Here is a 23,494-nt window from a genome sequence, read left to right on the forward strand (position 1 = left end):
CAAAACACGGTGAAGAAGAAGCAGAAACAAGTGGTCGCATATGTTAACTGATGCATAGGTAAAATAACGCAATCATTAAACATTGAACAGCATATAAATCAAAACTGCCTATCGTTTCCGAATGAAATGTCGATCCAGGAAACTTTGGGGGTGTTGATGGAAGCGATATACTCCATCTTTGCTTCGTCCATCGTTTTGATCATTTTCTCAGCTTTTTGTTCAAAATGTTTATTTTTTATTAAACTTCCGCACATTTAAGTGTTGACAAAAAGAATGCATGAAGCTAGAATAAAAGCTAGAAAAAAAGCTAGAAATAAAAGCAATTTTTTTTTACATATTGCATGTTCAGATATTCATACAAAATAATCTGGGGCCAAGAACATTTTGTGGAAATGTTTAAAAATTCTGGCGGTGGCTAGCAACTGGCAAAGAAAAAAAAACTGCTGATGGGGAAAGAGTTAATAAAGTTACTTTTGTCATCAGCAGGGCGACTTCTCAAGCTCAGTTTCATGACAAGGTCAGAACCTTGTATCTAATTTCTAAATGACTCACAGGAATAAATCAAATAGCACTGGTGTGATGGGAGAACTGTTGACTAGGAATGCAATAATCCATGGAAATATTCCGAGGCTGATGTAATGACATCCCATGGCAAGACAGAGTCTGCAGCCAGCTCTTAAGCTTTAGCTAACGAGGAGCGTTACACCCTTGGACCGGACGAAGGGCCGTTTGCCTCATCGCAGGGATGAACTATTCCAACAAGAGCTGGAACGAAGGCAGACGCAGGAGACTGGTTCACTGGAAAACTGCTCAACTGTGACAGAACAGTGAGGGAGTCAAGAGGTCAGGGGTCAAGATGTCACATGAGTTATTTCAACACACAAGGGCAAAAGGTCACAACAAAAAAGAGCATCAAGAATGATGCAACATTTTAAAAGTGCTGGAAAATGAGCAGCAAAGGACTTTGAGAATTGAAGAGCTATTTAGGAAGAATGACTGAAAAATAAACACATGAAGACTCAAAGCAACAACCGATCAACGAAGTAAAAGAACCGTTCGACTTCTGAAACAAAACACGTTGCCTTTAATTAAAACAAGCACAAGGTAGAAAATATTACAGCTGTAAAAATCAGACTTATTGTCTGAATATTTTTCTATCTTTATATTGTCTTGTTGTTGTGGGAATTTGTAGGTTGCATTTCAGACGTAATTTTAAAATGAATTTCTTCATATTTTTTGAATAGTTACGGTGATGTATTAATGCATCATCGATAAACACATTTGAAATGCACCCATAGGAAATGCATTGCTTAGGCATTGATTTTCAGTTTAAGAGACTTATTAGAGATTTCAATAATGATTTGTCCATGTCTTAAAAAAAAGTCAGAAAACCTAAACACATTCTCATGTTCTGAATTAAATGGTTTTATGCAAGTCAAAAATACTGTTTAATTTGACTAAATTAACACCCACAAGTCATTGAGAGGGTTAGATCAAATAGATTTTTTTCTCAGATATTTCCAATTACTTAAGAGAAACAAAAACACAAACTGCTTAATTATTGATATGCAGTAAAAGTACAGAGCTAGAAAATAATTTCATCTGAGCAAATTTTGAAAATCTGTGAGATTACTGCTGCCTTTTCTCAGGAGAAACATCTGAGAAGAAACTCAGCTAACAAAACATGTTCTAAGAACCTCTTGCTAACGTTCCCATAAAAGTCATGAAAACATTATTCAGTTTCAAAATGTCCAGTTTTTAAAATGTTTTAAATACGTTTTTTTCTTGCTTATGCGTTAATGTTAAGGAAACATTCCATTTTTTTTGCGAACATTATAAGAATGTTACTTTTGAATGTTCTCTGAACATTCTGAAACAAGCAGTTACATTAAAAATGTTATAGATGAATGTACAACTACAATGATTCAGAAAAAAGATCCATGAATGATGTATAAATGTATGTATGCTTTAAAAGCATTATTAAAGATCAGATGAACTTTGAACGAACGTTATATTAACATTTGTTCTTTGAGAAACCTTGCCAGAATGGTCTGAGAACGTTCCCTGTTAGCTGGGAAGTCTTCATTTGTTGTCCATTTAATCCCATTGCCGTCTAGGAGAAACAACGGAGACCTCATTTGTGATTTTCTGTTCCTATGTGTATGATGTCATTTCAAATATGATATTTATCAATGATGTATTTCTCCATTTGCAGTCACTGTACTGCCAAACAGAACAAATAAACTTCAGCATGAAAACATCTCTTCATGAAACCCAAAACCCACAACAATAAGAACATACAAAACGCAAACTCTCCTCTGAAGTGCATCCATTCATGCGGGATCTTCGGCCACATCTGGCCGCATTAACACATCTGTCATCGCGCACACAAACATTACGAGAATGGGCTTTTCATCTGCGATAGCATCTTTGCCACATGCACTCTTAGAGAAGTCAGGAAAAAATCAAATCATGAATCGAGAGGTTATTGTGAGGCTAGTGTGTGTAATTTGTGACGAAGGTCTCTGGTAAATGATCTCAGAGTAACATGTTAACAATCAAAAATAAACAATCAAACGTTTCTCGCGCACATGCAAATGTATCGCACAGATCTAACACTTAAATCTCATTTTAGCAGGGGATTTACTTCTCTGACACTTGTGCAATGAACATCACAAAAAGCCTTTTTTAGGAGTCCAACTTTTATTTTTGGTAGTGCGAGAGCTTATGAAGTCACGGCCAAAGGTACTGAATTAGCCTGAACGTCAAGCCAAGGCTTAAACCCCTGTGATGCATGTTATCACCTCAGTCCCAATCCAGATCCTGAAGATCTTTCATCTGCTTCTTGTATTTTGGACTTGTTGTTCTCCCTTCGGGGCTCGGTGTGTTCATTACATCTGTATAACAAAGCATTTGGACGGTCTACCTTTCAAACGGCCTCACATCTGCTAAAAGTAGCAAGAATATGATATATGAAAATAATCCTGCTCCGTGAGCCAGTCACAAGTATCTGGGAATACTTTATTTACTGATCCTTTTGAAGAGCATAGAAGACTTGCCAGTCCTGTCTCAACTGCTCATCTGGTGTCTAATAAATACATAATTAAAAAAATAAAATAAAAAATCCCCACCAACAGCCTGAGAAACATAAGAACAGGGACGTTTAAGAGCAGAACACCTGCTTACACTGCAAAAAAAGATTTTTCGATTTGGTAAATAACACAAAGACTATTATATGTTTTACAGGAAATGATTTCAGTCTTTCTACTTCAAAGTTTAATGTTTAATTCAATGTGTCATTTGCCAATTCTCTGTAATTATTTGTAAAATTTACTAGCTATTTCTGAGTGAAAATTATTTCTACACCCTTTTTTTCAGTGAAAGAATAATTATGACTAAAAATATATTTAAAAAAAATCTAATAAATTAAATAAAAATTATATATATATAATTAAGATATAATAAATGTTTATATTATTTTATTGTTATATTTTAATATATATCATTATATTATATACTGGTACAATAATACTAATAATTGTAAAACTGTATATAAATCATAACTAACTAATTATTATATTATATTATATTATATTACAGACATATAATATATGTTGAATCAAAATTTCAAGTTTAACTCACTTGATGAATTACGATTCTTCACGATTCTCTGTAATTGTTTGTGAAATTTGCAAGCAATTTCTGGGTAAAAATTGTTTCCTGGAAATTGTTTCGTTGATTCCTGGAAGCCCCTATAGAGCGCTGTCTAGACAAGTCCTTCGCTTCAGCTGGAAAAATAGTGTTTAGTCCTCATAATTCACCATGAAGCCAAATGAACAATGCATCATGTCCGGAAGCACACGAGTGTCCTTCACTCCAGCCCTCAAACTAAATTTCATTTGCACTCAAGGAGTCTGTGTTTGTGTCTGAATTACCAATCTTTCTATAAATGCAAACACGTATGAATCACAGCATCTTTATTCATGAAAACTCTGCACTGGAACTAATGACTTCAAACCTTCAGCCTCATTATTCTTCTGATGCAGCAAATGCAGTATGCATAAGAGAATGGTCTCTAAATTAATTCATTAATAAAACACCCATGTGACCTCTTTCATTAATTCATTGCTTCTTCATTTACAAAATACCCAAGTGAAAATGAAAATAAAAGCAAGTAAATAAATAAATATATATATATATATATATATAAAATTAATCTATAATAAAATATTCATAGTTATAATTTCACAAGAAATAATAATAATACCTCTTAAAGCTTCCATAAAAACACACACACATTGTATTTTACTCAAATGCAAAATCATTCTTAAATACCAACAGTACATCATCTCTCCACCTCTACATTTAGATCTATTTAATTTCCTCCAGCCTCAGCGATTCCTCACAAGCTGTCTTTCCCAGCTACACACATCCAGCACTTCCTGCAGCTCCAGTCTCAGTATGTTCAGCTTTCATCGGCGTCCCTGTAGCGCTCTCTCACACTCGTCCGTCTGAAGCCAAACCCCGGACTCGTGCTCAGCACCGCACGGCTGAACATCTGCTTTCTGCATGAGCGCGAGGGAAAGGCTCCCATAAGCCCCTGCTTCTCTTTTATTGTGCTTTAAAAAGCTTGAGCGGAGGAAACGCTACTCGAGAGCAACACGCCGCCTCAAACTAAATCCCCTGAAATTAGCGAACAAAAGGAAAATCACTAAAGCGGGATTCGGTTTCCTCAGCAGATCTTCAGGACTCAGGGGTGAACGCTGGTCAGATGGGGCGGAAGCAAGAGGTTTTGTTTGCTTGGTGTTTTTTTGTAATCTGCACAAGATAAACCCCTCCAGACCGGCCCAAGACAGACTGTCTCTTTCAAACGCTTATTCAGCACAGGCTGTCAGACCGACGGGCCGCTGCGCCGAGGTCAAAGGTCAAGAGACTCTGCTGAGCGACAGGATGCTCGGACTGAGGTCAAGCTGAGTGTCAGAGCAAAGACAGGATGAGGGATGAGCAAGTGAGGAAAACAAATGCATATACAAATACATATAAAGACACAAGCAAATAAAAGCAGGCAGACCTACTTGAAAGAATTTTCAGTGATAGACGGAACAAACATTTATGAATTTCGCAGACATTTACATTCATGCATTTATTCAAAGTGACTTAAAAGGAGGAACAAAAGCAATCCGTCGAAGAGTGACAATATTTGTAATATACAATGCCAGGTTTATTAGACAACAAGATGAAAAACATACAAGCCTAAATTAAAAGCAATAATTCACCACCAAACTAAGAATTTGATTAATTTTCCTTCATGCTTTTGCAATAAGTAAATTAAATAAATAAAAGTGATATCTTATTTATTTTAACATAACTAATAAATTTTGTATTTTATTGGTTCAATGAAGGTTTATTTCTCAGCATGCAAAAATATTTCAGTTTAGTTATATATTATTATTATAAAATTTTTCATTGACATGCTATATAATTATATGTATAAACATAATATTAATTATACATATTAACTTAACTTATTTGACTTCAGCTAGTTGCCAAGGCAACATTTCTCATTTTTCACTTTTATTTATTTTACTAATAAATAAATAAAAAAACTTTATAGACATGAAAAACTAATTAAACCAACAAAAACACAGCAAAATTACACACAACTGAACTAAAATGAAACTGAAAACAGAAAATATAAAAATGAAATCTAATTCAAAATATTAACAAAAACTATAGTATATTGTATATCAATGATAGTAAAATAACATATATGATAAATTAGTGTGAGGAAGAGACTGAAATTTAGCTGTAACTCTCAAATCAAATATAGCACCATTTGATGAGGAACATCAGCATACTTTGGTCATGTGGAAGATTATCAAACACTGCTTAACATAAGTTATGAAGACACTATTTTGTTAAAGGGGTCATTAACTGCCTTTTTTATTATTTTGTACGGTTCTCTGAGGTCCACTTATAATGTTATCAAGATTTTTACATTAAAAAACATCATAATTCAGAAGTAATAGGCTATTTTCTGTCCTGTTTTGACCCCTGATCAGAACGCAACGCTCTGTTTGAATAGGCGTGGCGGATTGTAGACCCGGAAGTAAACGCCCACTGCTATGATTGGCTAACAGTTGTGTATATTTGACAGCCTACATCCTTCATAGATGGGCTCTGCTGTGATTTAGGTTAAAAACACATAAACACTCAGTACATAGCAAACGATCTGTAATAACAGACAGAGCAATAGTGAGCACATAATAAAAACAGTTACTCACACTGCGACATTACTGTCTGATCCAATATATTCAGCACAGCATCGCCTTTTAGATTCAAACTTTGTGCCTTGTTTGTAAGCTAATCCGCAGTCAAATTAAGTGAACAAAGGACAGTTTTCTTTCTGGTGCATTATCATTAAAAATAAAGTTCATCCTCTCTTTCCTAATGTTGGGATCAGCAAAGACTGTTTTTTCACAGATTGGCACTGAAAAACGTCTTGTTGTCTTCGGAGCATCTTTATCGTTTGTTTCTGTGTAGACCCGCGTTTGCCTCTCTCGTTATTTCTACTACTGTATATGTGCGAATCGGTGGGCGGAGCTAAACAGGCAGTGATGTAGAATCGGTGGGCGGGGCTAAACAGGCAGTCATGTAGAGTCGGTGGGCGGAGCTAAACAGGCAGTGATGTAGAATTGGTGGGCGGGGCTAAACATGCAGTCATATAGAGTCGGTGGGCAGAGCTAAACAGGCAGTGATGTAGAATCGGTGGGCGGGGCTAAACAGGCAGTCATGTAGAGTCGGTGGGTGGGGCTAAACAGGCAGTGATGTAGAATTGGTGGGTGGGGCTAAACAGGCAGTCATGTAGAATTGGTGGGCGGGGCTAAACCGGCAGTGATGTAGACTCGGTGGGCAGTGCTAAACAGGCAGTGATGTAGAAGCAGGCGGGGTTTAGCCACACTATTACGTCATAAAGTGTCACATTCCACAACCTGTCGTTTTGGCAGACTGGCTTCAATATAAGCTGTTTTAGACTAACGAGAATTTTTTTAATTCTGAAACTCACAGGATGCTTTTATAGTACAATGACCTCTTATATGTCAAAAGATCAAAGGAATTTTGATTTCTCAGTTCATGACCCCTTGAATGAATGAATGATGATGCATTTATATAGCACTTTATTGTGTATTGTTGTACACCCAAAGCGCTTTACAATCATGTTGGGGGGTCTCTCCTCATCCACCACCAGTGTGCAGCATCCACCTGGATGATGTGACGGCAGCCACAGGACAACGGTGCCAGTGCGCTCACCACACACCAGCTACAGGTGGAGAGGATTATTAGGAGGCCATGATTGACAAGGGCCAGGGGGACAATTTGGCCAGGACACTGGGGTTAAACCCCTATACTCTTTACGAGAAATGCCATGGGATTTTTAATGACCACAGAGAGTCAGGACCTCAGTTTAACATCTCATCCAAAAGACAGTGCTTTTTGTCAGTATAGTGTCCCCGTCACTATACTGGGCCGTTAGGACCCACACAGACCACAGGGTGAGCACCCCATGCTGGCCTCACTAACACCTCTTCCAACAGCAACCTAGTTTTCCCAGGAGGTCTCCCATCCAGTTACAAACCAGGCTCAACCCTGCTTAGCTTCAGTGGGCAACCAGTCATGGGCTGCAGGGTGATATGGCTGTGGACATGTTTGCAAAATAATGCAAAATCCATGGCCAGTGGTTTTTCTGAATCCCCTCACTCACAACAAACATGAGCAGATCACTAGGCTTTGAAACAGAGCTAATATTTCTGTCTATTACACTGATGACTCATTATACGGAACAATGCAAATGGCTCCATTTCAACTCCCAAAATCCATCTTTTGATTCGTCTGGTTCATACGTCCACCTTATAAGGACAAAGAACTCAAGCTGGTCAGTAAAAACATGAAGTCACTGTACAGAACATAAAATATGGAGAAATGTTAATGAAAACTGTATAACGGCCAACTGACATGAGTAATGCCTGAATGCCATTCTATGCAAGTAATTTAATGCTTTTAAAATGAAATCTATAATCAAAAGAACAATTCTGTACATCTGTAATTCTGGCAGCATATTTAGTACTAAATAAAAGAAGAAACCGCAACTAAAAGACACACACACCACATCAATTAACCCAGTTTGCAACAACTCCAGTTGTTCCTTTTAAATAAAAAAAGTAGATAATGCACAACATCAAGTCTAGCCCTAGAATAAAATATTGCACAATGCAAAGCAGTGTAAGATTCAAAATAAAGGTAAAGCAACTGTAAAAAAAACAGTACATTCTGCACTATATTTACTATATTTTTTTAGAGTATAAATAGATAGATAAGAAAATTATTTTAAATTACTCATAAATTACATTATTAATATAAACATAAATAATTATCATAATGTATTAATAATAATTTAAAATAAAAATATTGATTTAGTAAAAAGTGTATATTTATATATATATATATATATATACAAACACACATACAAAATTATTTTAAATTATTCTTAATATATAAATGACATGTTATTAATATTACATAAACATAAATAATTATAATGTATAATAATATTTAAATACTATTATTACATTAATCAATTTTATTTTTATAATATCATAAGTATTGTTATGTAAACATTACATCCATATACATATATAACATACATCCATTATAACTTTTATCATATTTATATTTATGTATTAATAATGATTTAATACAATAATAGTTTTTTCCCACATCTTTGAAAACCTAAAAGTTTTCCCTTACATTACTTCATTACAGGCAAGTGATCTGATTATGGGAATACAGTCTCTTGTACCCTTACCACTGTTAGCAAACGATGCAGACAGTACATGACTCCAGCTCTTCATTAGTGCAGATGAGCCTGGAAAAACAAGAGCTTCAAAGTGCTGAGTCTCATAACAGCGTTTCAGACGCCTTTATCAAGAGCTCCAGTTATCTGCCAGCTTACAGTGGTCATTAACGCAGAGAACCGGCTCCTTGACATTACAAATTAATTAGAGGGGAGAGCCTGAAAACATCTCACAAACCCTCAGGATGCAGATCGAGGAGGAGGAGGTGTGTTTGTCGCAGTCTTCGGTCTCTGTAAGCATAATTTTCTTGTCTTTTGTATGGATGTCTTACAAACACACTCTCTCCCTCATCTCTCATTCTCTTTTACGACTCGAGCCTCATTGTGCTGCTCTCTCGTCTTTGCAGCTCTGTGCTTGCTTCTTCAGAGATTTCTCGCCCTTTTTCTTCGAGTGCCTAATGCTTTTATCTGTGCCCGATTCGGTCAGAAAGTCACATTGCAGTTTCAACTGTGACATGATCAACATTCAGCATCGCATGATGCTGCTGCTCAGATATCAAGGCTAATGTCTCACTGAAACATCAGCTATCATAACAATGAGTGAAAACTGCATATTCACACTTGTTATCTTTAAAATAACCAAACTCACACTTTTTTTTTAGTTGACTCGGGACTAAATTTAGTGCAAAATAACCCAGTTCTCCTTGCATTCACAGTACATCGACTTAAAAGTTGAATCAGGTCTCTTTTGTGATACGGTCTCAGTTGACTGTTATTTGACACAGATATTTTTTGGATCTAAGTCAACATGAATCAGGGCCTGTCCTCTCTTCTCCTCTTCTCTCTGTTCATCACATTACAGCTCCAGTTATGTTGAAACTCTTTTCCAGATGAGTCCGTTTGTCTCTGTGGACGTGCTGCAATAAGCATCTTTCAGTCTGTGCAATTGAGCGGGTTTGTGAGATTATAAAAGAAATGGCATTGCTGGATTAAAGTCATAGTCAGTATTTACTCAACCTCATGTCCTTCCAAACCTGTATGACTTATTTGAAATATGATCATGCTGCTTTTTTGAATAAAAATGACATGTACTGAGCAGAGACTTTCGGTCTCCAAAAAACACAAAGCGGAAGTAGTGAATCTGACAAAGTATTTTGAAGAGAAACGATTTATATGAGGAACAGGTCGTATCGGTGGGCGGAGCTAAACAGGCAGTGATGTAGAATTGGTGGGCGGGGCTAAACATGCAGTCATATAGAGTCGGTGGGCAGAGCTAAACAGGCAGTGATGTAGAATCGGTGGGCGGGGCTAAACAGGCAGTCATGTAGAGTCGGTGGGTGGGGCTAAACAGGCAGTGATGTAGAATTGGTGGGTGGGGCTAAACAGGCAGTCATGTAGAATTGGTGGGCGGGGCTAAACCGGCAGTGATGTAGACTCGGTGGGCAGTGCTAAACAGGCAGTGATGTAGAAGCAGGCGGGGTTTAGCCACACTATTACGTCATAAAGTGTCACATTCCACAACCTGTCGTTTTGGCAGACTGGCTTCAATATAAGCTGTTTTAGACTAACGAGAATTTTTTTAATTCTGAAACTCACAGGATGCTTTTATAGTACAATGACCTCTTATATGTCAAAAGATCAAAGGAATTTTGATTTCTCAGTTCATGACCCCTTGAATGAATGAATGATGATGCATTTATATAGCACTTTATTGTGTATTGTTGTACACCCAAAGCGCTTTACAATCATGTTGGGGGGTCTCTCCTCATCCACCACCAGTGTGCAGCATCCACCTGGATGATGTGACGGCAGCCACAGGACAACGGTGCCAGTGCGCTCACCACACACCAGCTACAGGTGGAGAGGATTATTAGGAGGCCATGATTGACAAGGGCCAGGGGGACAATTTGGCCAGGACACTGGGGTTAAACCCCTATACTCTTTACGAGAAATGCCATGGGATTTTTAATGACCACAGAGAGTCAGGACCTCAGTTTAACATCTCATCCAAAAGACAGTGCTTTTTGTCAGTATAGTGTCCCCGTCACTATACTGGGCCGTTAGGACCCACACAGACCACAGGGTGAGCACCCCATGCTGGCCTCACTAACACCTCTTCCAACAGCAACCTAGTTTTCCCAGGAGGTCTCCCATCCAGTTACAAACCAGGCTCAACCCTGCTTAGCTTCAGTGGGCAACCAGTCATGGGCTGCAGGGTGATATGGCTGTGGACATGTTTGCAAAATAATGCAAAATCCATGGCCAGTGGTTTTTCTGAATCCCCTCACTCACAACAAACATGAGCAGATCACTAGGCTTTGAAACAGAGCTAATATTTCTGTCTATTACACTGATGACTCATTATACGGAACAATGCAAATGGCTCCATTTCAACTCCCAAAATCCATCTTTTGATTCGTCTGGTTCATACGTCCACCTTATAAGGACAAAGAACTCAAGCTGGTCAGTAAAAACATGAAGTCACTGTACAGAACATAAAATATGGAGAAATGTTCATAAAAACTGTATAACGGCCAGCTGACATGAGTAATGCCTGAATGCCATTCTATGCAAGTAATTTAATGCTTTTAAAATGAAATCTATAATCAAAAGAACAATTCTGTACATCTGTAATTCTGGCAGCATATTTAGTACTAAATAAAAGAAGAAACCGCAACTAAAAGACACACACACCACATCAATTAACCCAGTTTGCAACAACTCCAGTTGTTCCTTTTAAATAAAAAAAGTAGATAATGCACAACATCAAGTCTAGCCCTAGAATAAAATATTGCACAATGCAAAGCAGTGTAAGATTCAAAATAAAGGTAAAGCAACTGTAAAAAAAACAGTACATTCTGCACTATATTTACTATATTTTTTTAGAGTATAAATAGATAGATAAGAAAATTATTTTAAATTACTCATAAATTACATTATTAATATAAACATAAATAATTATCATAATGTATTAATAATAATTTAAAATAAAAATATTGATTTAGTAAAAAGTGTATATTTATATATATATATATATATATACAAACACACATACAAAATTATTTTAAATTATTCTTAATATATAAATGACATGTTATTAATATTACATAAACATAAATAATTATAATGTATAATAATATTTAAATACTATTATTACATTAATCAATTTTATTTTTATAATATCATAAGTATTGTTATGTAAACATTACATCCATATACATATATAACATACATCCATTATAACTTTTATCATATTTATATTTATGTATTAATAATGATTTAATACAATAATAGTTTTTTCCCACATCTTTGAAAACCTAAAAGTTTTCCCTTACATTACTTCATTACAGGCAAGTGATCTGATTATGGGAATACAGTCTCTTGTACCCTTACCACTGTTAGCAAACGATGCAGACAGTACATGACTCCAGCTCTTCATTAGTGCAGATGAGCCTGGAAAAACAAGAGCTTCAAAGTGCTGAGTCTCATAACAGCGTTTCAGACGCCTTTATCAAGAGCTCCAGTTATCTGCCAGCTTACAGTGGTCATTAACGCAGAGAACCGGCTCCTTGACATTACAAATTAATTAGAGGGGAGAGCCTGAAAACATCTCACAAACCCTCAGGATGCAGATCGAGGAGGAGGAGGTGTGTTTGTCGCAGTCTTCGGTCTCTGTAAGCATAATTTTCTTGTCTTTTGTATGGATGTCTTACAAACACACTCTCTCCCTCATCTCTCATTCTCTTTTACGACTCGAGCCTCATTGTGCTGCTCTCTCGTCTTTGCAGCTCTGTGCTTGCTTCTTCAGAGATTTCTCGCCCTTTTTCTTCGAGTGCCTAATGCTTTTATCTGTGCCCGATTCGGTCAGAAAGTCACATTGCAGTTTCAACTGTGACATGATCAACATTCAGCATCGCATGATGCTGCTGCTCAGATATCAAGGCTAATGTCTCACTGAAACATCAGCTATCATAACAATGAGTGAAAACTGCATATTCACACTTGTTATCTTTAAAATAACCAAACTCACACTTTTTTTTTAGTTGACTCGGGACTAAATTTAGTGCAAAATAACCCAGTTCTCCTTGCATTCACAGTACATCGACTTAAAAGTTGAATCAGGTCTCTTTTGTGATACGGTCTCAGTTGACTGTTATTTGACACAGATATTTTTTGGATCTAAGTCAACATGAATCAGGGCCTGTCCTCTCTTCTCCTCTTCTCTCTGTTCATCACATTACAGCTCCAGTTATGTTGAAACTCTTTTCCAGATGAGTCCGTTTGTCTCTGTGGACGTGCTGCAATAAGCATCTTTCAGTCTGTGCAATTGAGCGGGTTTGTGAGATTATAAAAGAAATGGCATTGCTGGATTAAAGTCATAGTCAGTATTTACTCAACCTCATGTCCTTCCAAACCTGTATGACTTATTTGAAATATGATCATGCTGCTTTTTTGAATAAAAATGACATGTACTGAGCAGAGACTTTCGGTCTCCAAAAAACACAAAGCGGAAGTAGTGAATCTGACAAAGTATTTTGAAGAGAAACGATTTATATGAGGAACAGGTCGTAACTATTTCATAAATATGTATTTAAAGTAATAATAATAATAAAAGACCTTCATCTAGGGTCAGAAAATAATCAGGGCTTGGGGGAAAAACTATAGATATATTTTTTTGCTATATATGTGAAAAAATATTTATAATGCAAAATATAATTTTGCACTTTGCAAGAAATCCCAATTTAAAAAAAAATCTAATTATGAAAAAAAATCCTGATACAGAAATTGTACAAAACAATTCCAAAAATATCCAATGATTGTTTTGTATAGTAAAAATGTTATTGAAGAAGTAAATAATTTTTCTTTATAATTTTGGTATGGTGTTGGGTTGCCACTTGAAAAATCATGTAAAAACTGTGCCCTAAAGCAAAAATCAATTGAGAACCACTGGCCTAAGTAAACAGTTTTTTTTGTTGTTGTTGTTGAACTCTTACACACAAGTTTGGGAATCTTATCTTCTCTTCTTATGTTCCTCTGAATCAGCCTCTGTGCTCCATCTGAAACACTTTCCAGGAGTCTGTATTAATCATCCGCTCGGGTTTATCGCTTCATGATAATGTGAGAAGGTGTTGTGGACACCTTGTTCTCCTGTCTGGCACATGGAGAGGTCATGTCTCTGATAATAACACGTCTACAGCGCTCATGAGAGGCTTTCCACTGAGGTGGTCTCCTTTTCCACCCCTGTGTCTCTCTCTCTCACACGCCCCTCGCTTTACCATGGGAACAGTCCAAAAATCACTTCCGCTCATCCTGAGCATAGCAGGCTTTTGTTTTGCTTAAATTAAATATTACAGGTCCAATAAAGTTTGCAACATGAGTATGCAGAACAAATAATGCACTAAATAACCTGCACACTAATATACCAACATACTGAACATCCCGATGCACCCTAGTCAGTGCAACACCCTACAATTCAATTCTCCCCACAACTGCCGAAACTACAGGAGTGATGCCACCCCACTATTTGCAAAATTATATTTTTGTATTTGACTAGGCAGAAGAATAATGTCCTTTGTTCTGATTGTGAAGAGGAAAAGATCCAATTTTACCTCCATTTCCACTTCAGGGTTATTCACAGAAATGAAATGTACTCGTACAACTTAATTAGGGGCTTTGAATAAAATCAAGAAGATTAAATTGAATTCATGTTCTTATCTAAATGAACTAAGACTGAGGAGCTCATACAGAGATTTTTGACCATTTAATTCAGCTCTATGTCTTGTTACTTGTGTGCTGAACACACACGAAGAAGTTTTGAAGAGTTGCCGGTAGCCATTGACTTCCATAGTATTTTTTCCCCTACAGTGGAAGTCAATGGCTACCGGCAACTATTTAAAATATAGATACTCAAAAGAAACTCATACAGGTTTGGAACAACTTGAGGGTGACTAAATATAACAGACTAGTAATTTTTGGGTGAACTATCTCTTTAATAAATACATGCATTACTATGACCCTCGACCCTTAAAGGAACGCTCCACTATTTTTTAAAATAGGCTCATTTTCCAACTCCCCTAGAGTTAAACAGCTGAGTTTTACCGTTTTCGAATCCATTCAGCCGATCTCCGGGTCTGGCGGTAGCACTTTTAGCTGTAGCTTAGCATAGATCATTGAATCTGATTAGACCGTTAGCATCTCGCTCCAAAATGACCAAAGATTTTCTATATTTTTCCTATTTAAAACTTGACCCTTCTGTAGTAACATTGTGTACTAAGACCGACGGAAAATGAAAAGTTGCGATTTTCTAGGCCGATATGGCTAGGAACTATACTGTCGCCTGCTGCACCCATGGTACGGCAGCAAAGTTCCTTGATTATTACGCCGGAATGAGAGTATAGTTCCTAGCCATATTTCGCAAAATCGCAACTTTTAATTTTCCGTCGGTCTTAGTACACGATGTTACTACAGAAGGGTCAAGTTTTAAATAGGAAAAAAATAGAAACTCTTTGGTCATTTTTGAGCGAGATGCTAACGGTCTAATCAGATTCAATGATCTATGCTAAGCTACAGCTAAAAGTGCTACCGCCAGACCCGGAGATCGGCTGAATGGATTCGAAAACGGTAAAACTCAACTGTTTAACTCTAGGGGAGTTGGAAAATGAACCTATTTTCAAAAATAGTGGAGTGTTCCTTTAATATATCATACTCAACGGTCTTTCTAATGCAATACAGGACTCATGTTGTACAAGTGTTTCTTACAGAAAACATGCATTGATCTATTTCAGTGTACATCTACTGCTTTGACTTGGTCATAGTCTTACAGCAACTAAACTGCGATCAAGCATTCATAGACTAAAAGACTAGGAACATAAGGAACATAAACCGGTCATCATATGCTGTTTGTGAAAGAACTAAAGTCTTTGACCCTGTACATCAGTGTGCTGAGAACCTCCCACAACGTTTTGAACTTCTTGTGCTGAAATCAGAGAGTTTGAAAAACAAATCTGAGCTTTCAATTTTGATAATTTCATTTGATTAATGTTTTTTTCTACTCCGCTCTGCTTCATCCAGTTTCAACAACTGGAATTCATCAGCTTCACTGGAGCAGGAGACTCACACGAGATCTCTCTCACTCTCGCTCTCTTTCTTATACAGTATAACAAATGCTGGATTTAATTTCCACACAACACTGTCTGACCACCACAACCTCAGCCAAAAGTCACAATAACAGCGAAGCTGAGGTTTTGTGGAAAACAGGCTCGATGGCAATACTGGTTTTCTGTCTATAAAACATTTATATATAATGCTGTGCAAAACTTTTTTTAAAGAAGAAAGACATTTAAAGAAATTAATATGCTTATTTATTAAGAATGTAACTGATCAAAAGTGAAAGTAAAGACATTTATAATGTTACAAAAAAAATTATATTTCAAATAAATGCTGTTCTTTTAAACTTTCTATTCAACAAAGAATCCTGAAAAATAAAATGTATCACGGTTTCCACAAAAATATGAAGCAGCACAACTGTTTTCAACATTGATAATAATCAGAAATGTTTCCTGAACAGCAAATCAGCATATTAGAATGATTTCTGAAGGATCATGTGACACTGAAGACTGGAGTAATGATGCTGAAAATGTATCTTTACATTGCAGGAATAAAATGCATTTTAAACTATTTAAATGTGGCCCTTAAAAGACATTACATCTTCTCTTTCCTTTATAACAGCTATTAAAATCATCATTCACATATAGATATTGATTATAATGTCTGAAAAAAATAGATCTGGTTACATGACTAAAATTCAGACTCAGAATTTGTACAATGTAAACTTTGTCCAAGCTCAGAACTGAAAATGCAATTTTTGTGTCCTGTCTCATATAAGAAAACAAGATCTGGGCCGCATTTAGCAGCACTGTGCATGTAGCCTATACGAAGTCTATAACTTCAAGGTCACTTACACCGCAACTTTAAACACGCCGCAAATTCTGAATGTTTCCTTTTTTCCTCTTCACGCTCTGGTTTACATTCACACATGCTCTGTGTTACCAGAGAAGGGGTTTCAATCACTCTCACCATGAAGATCAATGTCAACCTGAATATAAAACCAGAGGTGAGTTCTCAGATGTTACAGCTCACGCGCTGACCTCAGTTACGTCATTATTGCTCACCTACCCTTCAAACCTACACTCCCACCGTCTCGCTCTCTGGATGATATGCTGCATGACAAATGAAGAACATGGGCATCTGCAGATTCAGTAATTAGACTCTGTTGTAGTGTTTTGTCGCCCCCGGCATGAAGCTGTCAGAGCGAATGTTCATTTGCATTCAAAAACAACACAGGCAAGGGTTCGTTTGACAGGAGCTTCACTACGCCGACCTGATTGACCGCTTCACACTGGTCTTACACTTCTGAAACACAGACTTAGAACATCAGCTCAACCTTCAAAAGCAAAAGATATGGATTCTTACAAGGCAGAAGGAGACATACTACAGTGCCTTATGTAGGAATCACACACCAAACTAAAATATGGACTGAACTAATAGCTTCTCTGGTATTTTATTCAGATCGACACAATGATGCATGAATGGACAAATCCATTAAATATATACGCTAAATAAGCAACAAACTGTGGCTACATAGTATGTCTTATTTAAACACTGCATTTATGCTCTTACAAAAATATTACTGCAACACATATGCATGTTTTAGGGCTTTTTTAATGGTCAAAACAAAAATCATAAATTGTTGGACAAAAGTAACTGCCAACACAGATTTCATGCATTTAAAATGGATTCAGATTAGGATGAAAGAAAGTATGTGTACAAAATAAATACCGTGGTATTTTTTAAGCGCCCATGTATATACTGTGGTATCTCCATAGGAGTGCTAGGGAGTCAGTAAAAATGAATAACTAATAATTAATAAATAAAAGTAAACATAATAAAAATTATTAAAAACAAACAAATAAATAAATAAATAAACGTTAATAATGTAATAGAAAAAAAATTATATTTTTCAAATATTTATAACATTAATTTACATAAAATACAAATACAAACTGGGTCTTTATGCATACAAATACATAGCTGCTTTTTTCATTTTATGATGGTGTCCTTCATAAGAGGATGATCATATTTGGGCTCTGTGGCATTTAAAAGACTAAAAACCCCTGCCATAGTATGTATATATATATATATATATATATATATATATATATATATATATCAAAGTGCCATGGTATTACCTACTGTTACCATCATTGTTCTATGGTACCGTGTATGTGGTAAAGTGACAGATTAAAGAAGGACTTACTCATTTTTCTGCAAATCAAGTAGCAGTTGCTCTCCATCCACTTCTATTAGCACCTTCAGTGATCCAGGATGACCCTGAAACCAGACAAAAGAGAATGAAGAAATGCATTTCCTCCTAAACTGAAAACAAATATATATTAAAACATAAGACACAAAATTCACATTTTCTTAAATCACTTCCCAAAGTCGCCACATTAATCGATGGTGAAAAATTTAAAATAAAAAAGAAAGTGGGTTTAAAATTACGTTGTGCAAAATTAAATAATCATTGCAAATATTGATCATCCATCAAAATGGTCACACCAAGTGCATTGCATTGTGGGATACAGTATTCAAGTGTGTAGTGGAGCAGTATGGTAGTAACATGCTGTTACAAACACAGTGATATACTTTTTATGGGTCATTCCAACACAGAAACAAAATGAATGAGCAAGATTTAAAAAATTAGATGAAAGCATCTCATTAGACACCTAAATGCATTAGCATTTAATTTGCATCCACATATACTTTAGTGGATATAACTGGTTGATTGCCACTTGAAAAGATGACAGCTGACTGGTTGATTACATAATTACACACACCTGTGCCACTTCTGGACCCTCCATAAATACCACATTATGATGGCGAACCCATCTCAGCACACTTCAATCGTTCTGATGGCTTTTACTTGGTTTTGATTTACTGATAATAATTTGAAATGTTATGTTAGAGTTTATGGTTGGATGACATAAGTAAATAAAGTGCTGGTTTCTTCAAACAAGTCATCTATTAATTAATTATCCATATTATTAGTGGTTAGTACAAAAACACATATTCCCAATGAATTGAAGAATAAAGATGTGATCGTACATCTTTATTTCCATTAAATATTATGGTTCATTCAGAATGCATCACATTATGAAAGTAAAATGGGTTGCAATCGCTGTTTCTTGTTGGCTTAACTTATGTTAGTGGTTATATTCATGGAAGATGAAGTTCTAACCACTGCATTAAAGACAATGCAAGTCCTCAGACCAATAGACAGTAGTGATGCAAAGTCAGATTCATTTCCGCGAACCAGTTGTTTTCGGACAGATCGGCTCATTGAATCGGTTCAAAAAGCCGGTTCATCGGTTCCTGACGTCATCAAGCAATAACTACTCTCTATGCATTTCTTTTCTAACAACTCAGTACAATGTTGTGTCAATGAAAAATTCAAATAAGTCATTTGTGTCAACACATATTGAAACATTAAAAAAATTAAGTTATTTGTGTAAAAGCATGTTGATTATTACCATATAATGCAATAAAGTTAATGGTGTTTGTGGTCACAGTTTCATTCGCGGATCCTTTATGTCAGATACGACTAACCAATAGTGACTAGCCTACAACTTGGATAAGATTCCTAAAAGATTCGCACCTACAGCACACATTACAGACATTGATGCACAAACACGGATATGTTCTACATGTCTACAGTTTAAAGAATGAATAAAATAGTCTACTAAACTCCTTGATTTCGCTTAAGCAACTTTAAATATAATATGCATTCACAAACTGTTGTAAAATGTATTTACATCCCTCGACAGAAAGGTTTTTGCAGGTTTTAATAAAATGTAAATTAATAACAGTCATAATACGCATATTTCCAGTACGCGCCTCAGGCTTGCACAGTATCGTCAACTCACTCATCAGAATCTTCGGTAATCCTCGGCAAACTTCGCCACGGCTCATTCGGTTCTTGTTGAGTCCTCGGTAATCCTCGGCAAACTTCGACAGTTGGTTCAACCGGCTCAATCGGTTCTTTTTGAGTTGGACATGCTACTTTGGCTGTGCGTCATCAACCCGGAACTAAAGTTCGATTCAGTTCGATTTGTGAACCGGCTCGACCAGTTACTTCCTGAGAACCGGCTCAAAAGAACGATTCGTTCAAGAACCGAACATCACTATTAGACAGCAAGAGAAAGCATATTTCCAGTTCTGAGTGGACTTTTGTACAGGATAAAAGGAATACACCATTGTGTCGTAAGTCTGGAGCTGTGAGGATTAGTTTTATGTTTCAATTCTCTGACATTAATTCTCTTCACGCTCTGTAAGTCTGAAAATTCGGCAGATTTACTCCGAGGCTCTGAGGGAAATGGATTTAAACCAGTCAGGCGTTGACAAAATACAGCAGAAATAAGCATGAATCATCTGTCTAACATGAAGAGCACCATGCAACATTGCATATGCATGCTAATGCATGGCTACGACTGTGACGCATACACACTGAGGTAGATGGTGAGAGAAAGTTAAGTATTTAGCACAAATTTGACCTAGAATATGGGCTGACCTTCATCCTAGTGATGGAAAAAAGAAAAGCTGATTAAACAAAAGCCAAAGGAAAATACATGGTTTCCCATGGTAAAATCACTGTAACATATGTCAACTTGTGGCCTATTGCTTTATTGAATGCATGGGCGTAGCATTCACAGTGTTAAACCGCATGGGATACATTGAGAGTTTGTGGGAGTGCATTTATAAATCTCTGATGAAAAGACATTTAGGGGTTGACGCTCTTATGGATGTAACTTGGTTACAAAACCACAGCTAACAACTTTGACCTCCATAAATCCATAGTAAAGCAAACAAATGGAGCAAATTTAACACCCCTGTAAGGGTTCCTCAGAGAAGTTTCAAAGTTAAATCACGGCAAGAGTGTAAAACAAGAGTGTCAAAGCAAGAAGTATGAAAGAACTTTGTGAAGCTCCCAGGGGTCTTCAAACGTGATTGGCATTGACTTTCATTGGCTTTCAGGTATTCATTTGCCCTCTGCTGGTCAAAGAGTCACTGAACAAATCAGTCAACTAATCTTTTTGGTCATAATCTCCATCACTAGTTCATAAATCTACTGAAAAGGAACAAGAGAGACTTGCATTGCCGAATAATCACTGGTCTCCAATAATAACATTACCTCCCATCTCAATTCTATCAAAGACCACCTGGAGGATCCAAACAGCCATTGGTGCACTGGAGCAAAAGGAGCCGAAACAAAAGTTTAAATTGTCAGTATCAATAATAAATGTCCCACAAAAACGAAACACACCATTCCAGCTGAACAGCTTCATCCCAGGCTTGACATGTGGGGTTGGGAGTATTCAGGGATGTTCTTGCGCTGCTCCAGGAAACTTTGCAGGAGAATGTCATTGTGTCAGGCAGTGCGCCTGTGCCAACTGGGTCATGAAGAAGAACAGTGATCTGAAAAACACGTGTAAAGAGCCGTGGCATGGCAGGCAAAGCATGTGCTCGGTTTTTGATGATGTGAGTCCAGACTGCATTATGTCCTCCTAATACATTTCCTTCACTATATTCCCAGAGTTACACCCTCCGTTGACTGTCCTATATATTAAAGGTAAAAGACCATAAATAAAATGCATGCAAATCTACAAGGGTTGAAAATAAGAACTTGTGCAATCTGAAATGACCAAGTTAAATAGAATAATTCACCTAATAATGACAGTAGTTTTTTCCAAGTAAAAGGCCTTTTAGTGTAATTCTACAAACGTCCACTTACAGGTCGTGGTTGTTTTTGCTGTGAAATCTTTACTTACTTTTATCATGTAAACATAACTTTTATTTTGTCAGTAATATTTCAAGGTGAACACTTACTGGACTTAAGTAATGCAGGTTTACATTATTATCCATACATCCTTTTTTAGAAAAATCATGTTGAAATATGATCAAATATGATCATCAGGCTTTTGAGGAACAATTTTTTTTCTCTCAATAATCATTGTAATGCATTGCATTAAATATTTTGCCCCCAAAGAAAATTAAATAAATAAATACATACATACATATATGCATATAAATTAAAAGTGATTCATAGAACCAAATGCACAACACACATGATTTTCACATGAATTATGATGAAAATTGCTGTCTGTTCCTAATAATATAGCGCATGAAATACTTCTATGGCTATTTGTGACATTTCTATGGTGTTTTTGTCCTTTTTAGTCCTTGACAGAAGTGTTCACAATAGACTGTGATTGTATGGGAAAAAAATGTGTACATGAAGTAATGTGTATATTTTTAGGATATGTGCTCCTTTAAAGAAAAATGAACCTACCCACTTGAAATGTTACATGGTTTGAAAAGAATTCATAAATCAGAGTAAAAGCTGGAAGCTGATGTGCATGACTTTATCAACAGGTTTGGTTAAAGTAAAGGTTTAAATGCTTTTTTCAAGTAGTGATATTTCACAGGCATTACTTTAGACAAGCTACATCTCACAGGAACTTGTCACAATCCACAATTTAACAAACTCTAACTAGTTCAATGGCCTTTCCCCCTACATTTCAATGCTAAATCTCCACACACAGATCCCTGGGTGGTCCGATTGACTCTTTATGACTGTTGCTCATGGCAATACACATGTAAAATCTGTCTGTAAAACCTTTTTACAAACTCCAGTAAGAAAACAACATACTCTGAGTAAATAAATTAAACAAATGGGCTTCAAAACAACCCTGCATGTCTTCATTCCACAAATTGGTTGAGAAATCTTTTTAATTAAGGACAAAAGCAACACATCCCCTCCGGGAACAATATTCCCTCACAGACAGGTCTGTTCGCCGCTTCCCAAAACATATTAAGAAGTTCAAAGTCACTCCTTCTTCAACCAGCATGTAATCAGAATCGGTACTGAGAACACAAATTAGAAATTTAAAGTCAACTAGGAAATGCATATGCAACACTTTTAACTTTCAAAGGCAAAGTACACACTGTACAGTTTCAGGAGTGCCAACCGTATTTAAATACTTGAGTGAATGCCCTAAATTACAGTTTTGTGTGTGCACAGAACAGAACTCACTCTTGAAACTGCAAATATTGACACCATGGTAACCATAGCAATGGTCGTCTTGCACATTTGGTATCCGCAATTTGTGTTGTGTAATAAGTAATATTACAGCGACAAAACCCTTGTTATGTTCGGCAATTTTAACTAAACCACCGTTGACAGAGCTGTTGTGTTTTGTTTGTTTGGAAGTCAGCTTCACAGAGCCAGGGTTGGCAGGTCTGCATACAAAAGCAGCCCAATGACCATATCCAAAATATCAAAACTCAAAATATGCAAGTCCCATACCTAAAGTACATGGTTGCTACATGCAACTTTTACTTTTAAAAGTAGCCCAATTCCGCCAGAAAACAGCGGACTTGGCAACCCTGTGCAGTGTGCGCTCTTGAAACATGTCCACTTATTATAATTGAGGCTTATTAAGCGTCTTTGGCTTTGATGTTTGGGCTCGGCTCATGAAATGATACAGATTATGGAGTTAATAAAGTAGACAGATGCAGGTCACTATA

General features: G+C 36.5%; 1 protein-coding gene across 1 annotated transcript in view; it reads right to left on the reverse strand.

Annotated features, from left to right (window-relative positions):
* Positions 1–23,494, reverse strand: part of LOC107549328 (disintegrin and metalloproteinase domain-containing protein 12-like) — a 104,377-nt gene that overhangs the window by 58,823 nt on the left and 22,060 nt on the right. Inside the window, exon 3 of the mRNA XM_016230376.1 lies at positions 18,168–18,241. Coding sequence (XP_016085862.1) covers positions 18,168–18,241 — 74 coding nt within the window. The remainder of the gene's footprint in view (positions 1–18,167; positions 18,242–23,494) is intronic.

The sequence above is a fragment of the Sinocyclocheilus grahami genome, unplaced genomic scaffold (assembly GCF_001515645.1).
Source record: "Sinocyclocheilus grahami isolate Dianchi unplaced genomic scaffold, SAMN03320097.WGS_v1.1 scaffold369.1, whole genome shotgun sequence".
NCBI classification, from domain to species: Eukaryota; Metazoa; Chordata; class Actinopteri; order Cypriniformes; family Cyprinidae; genus Sinocyclocheilus; species Sinocyclocheilus grahami.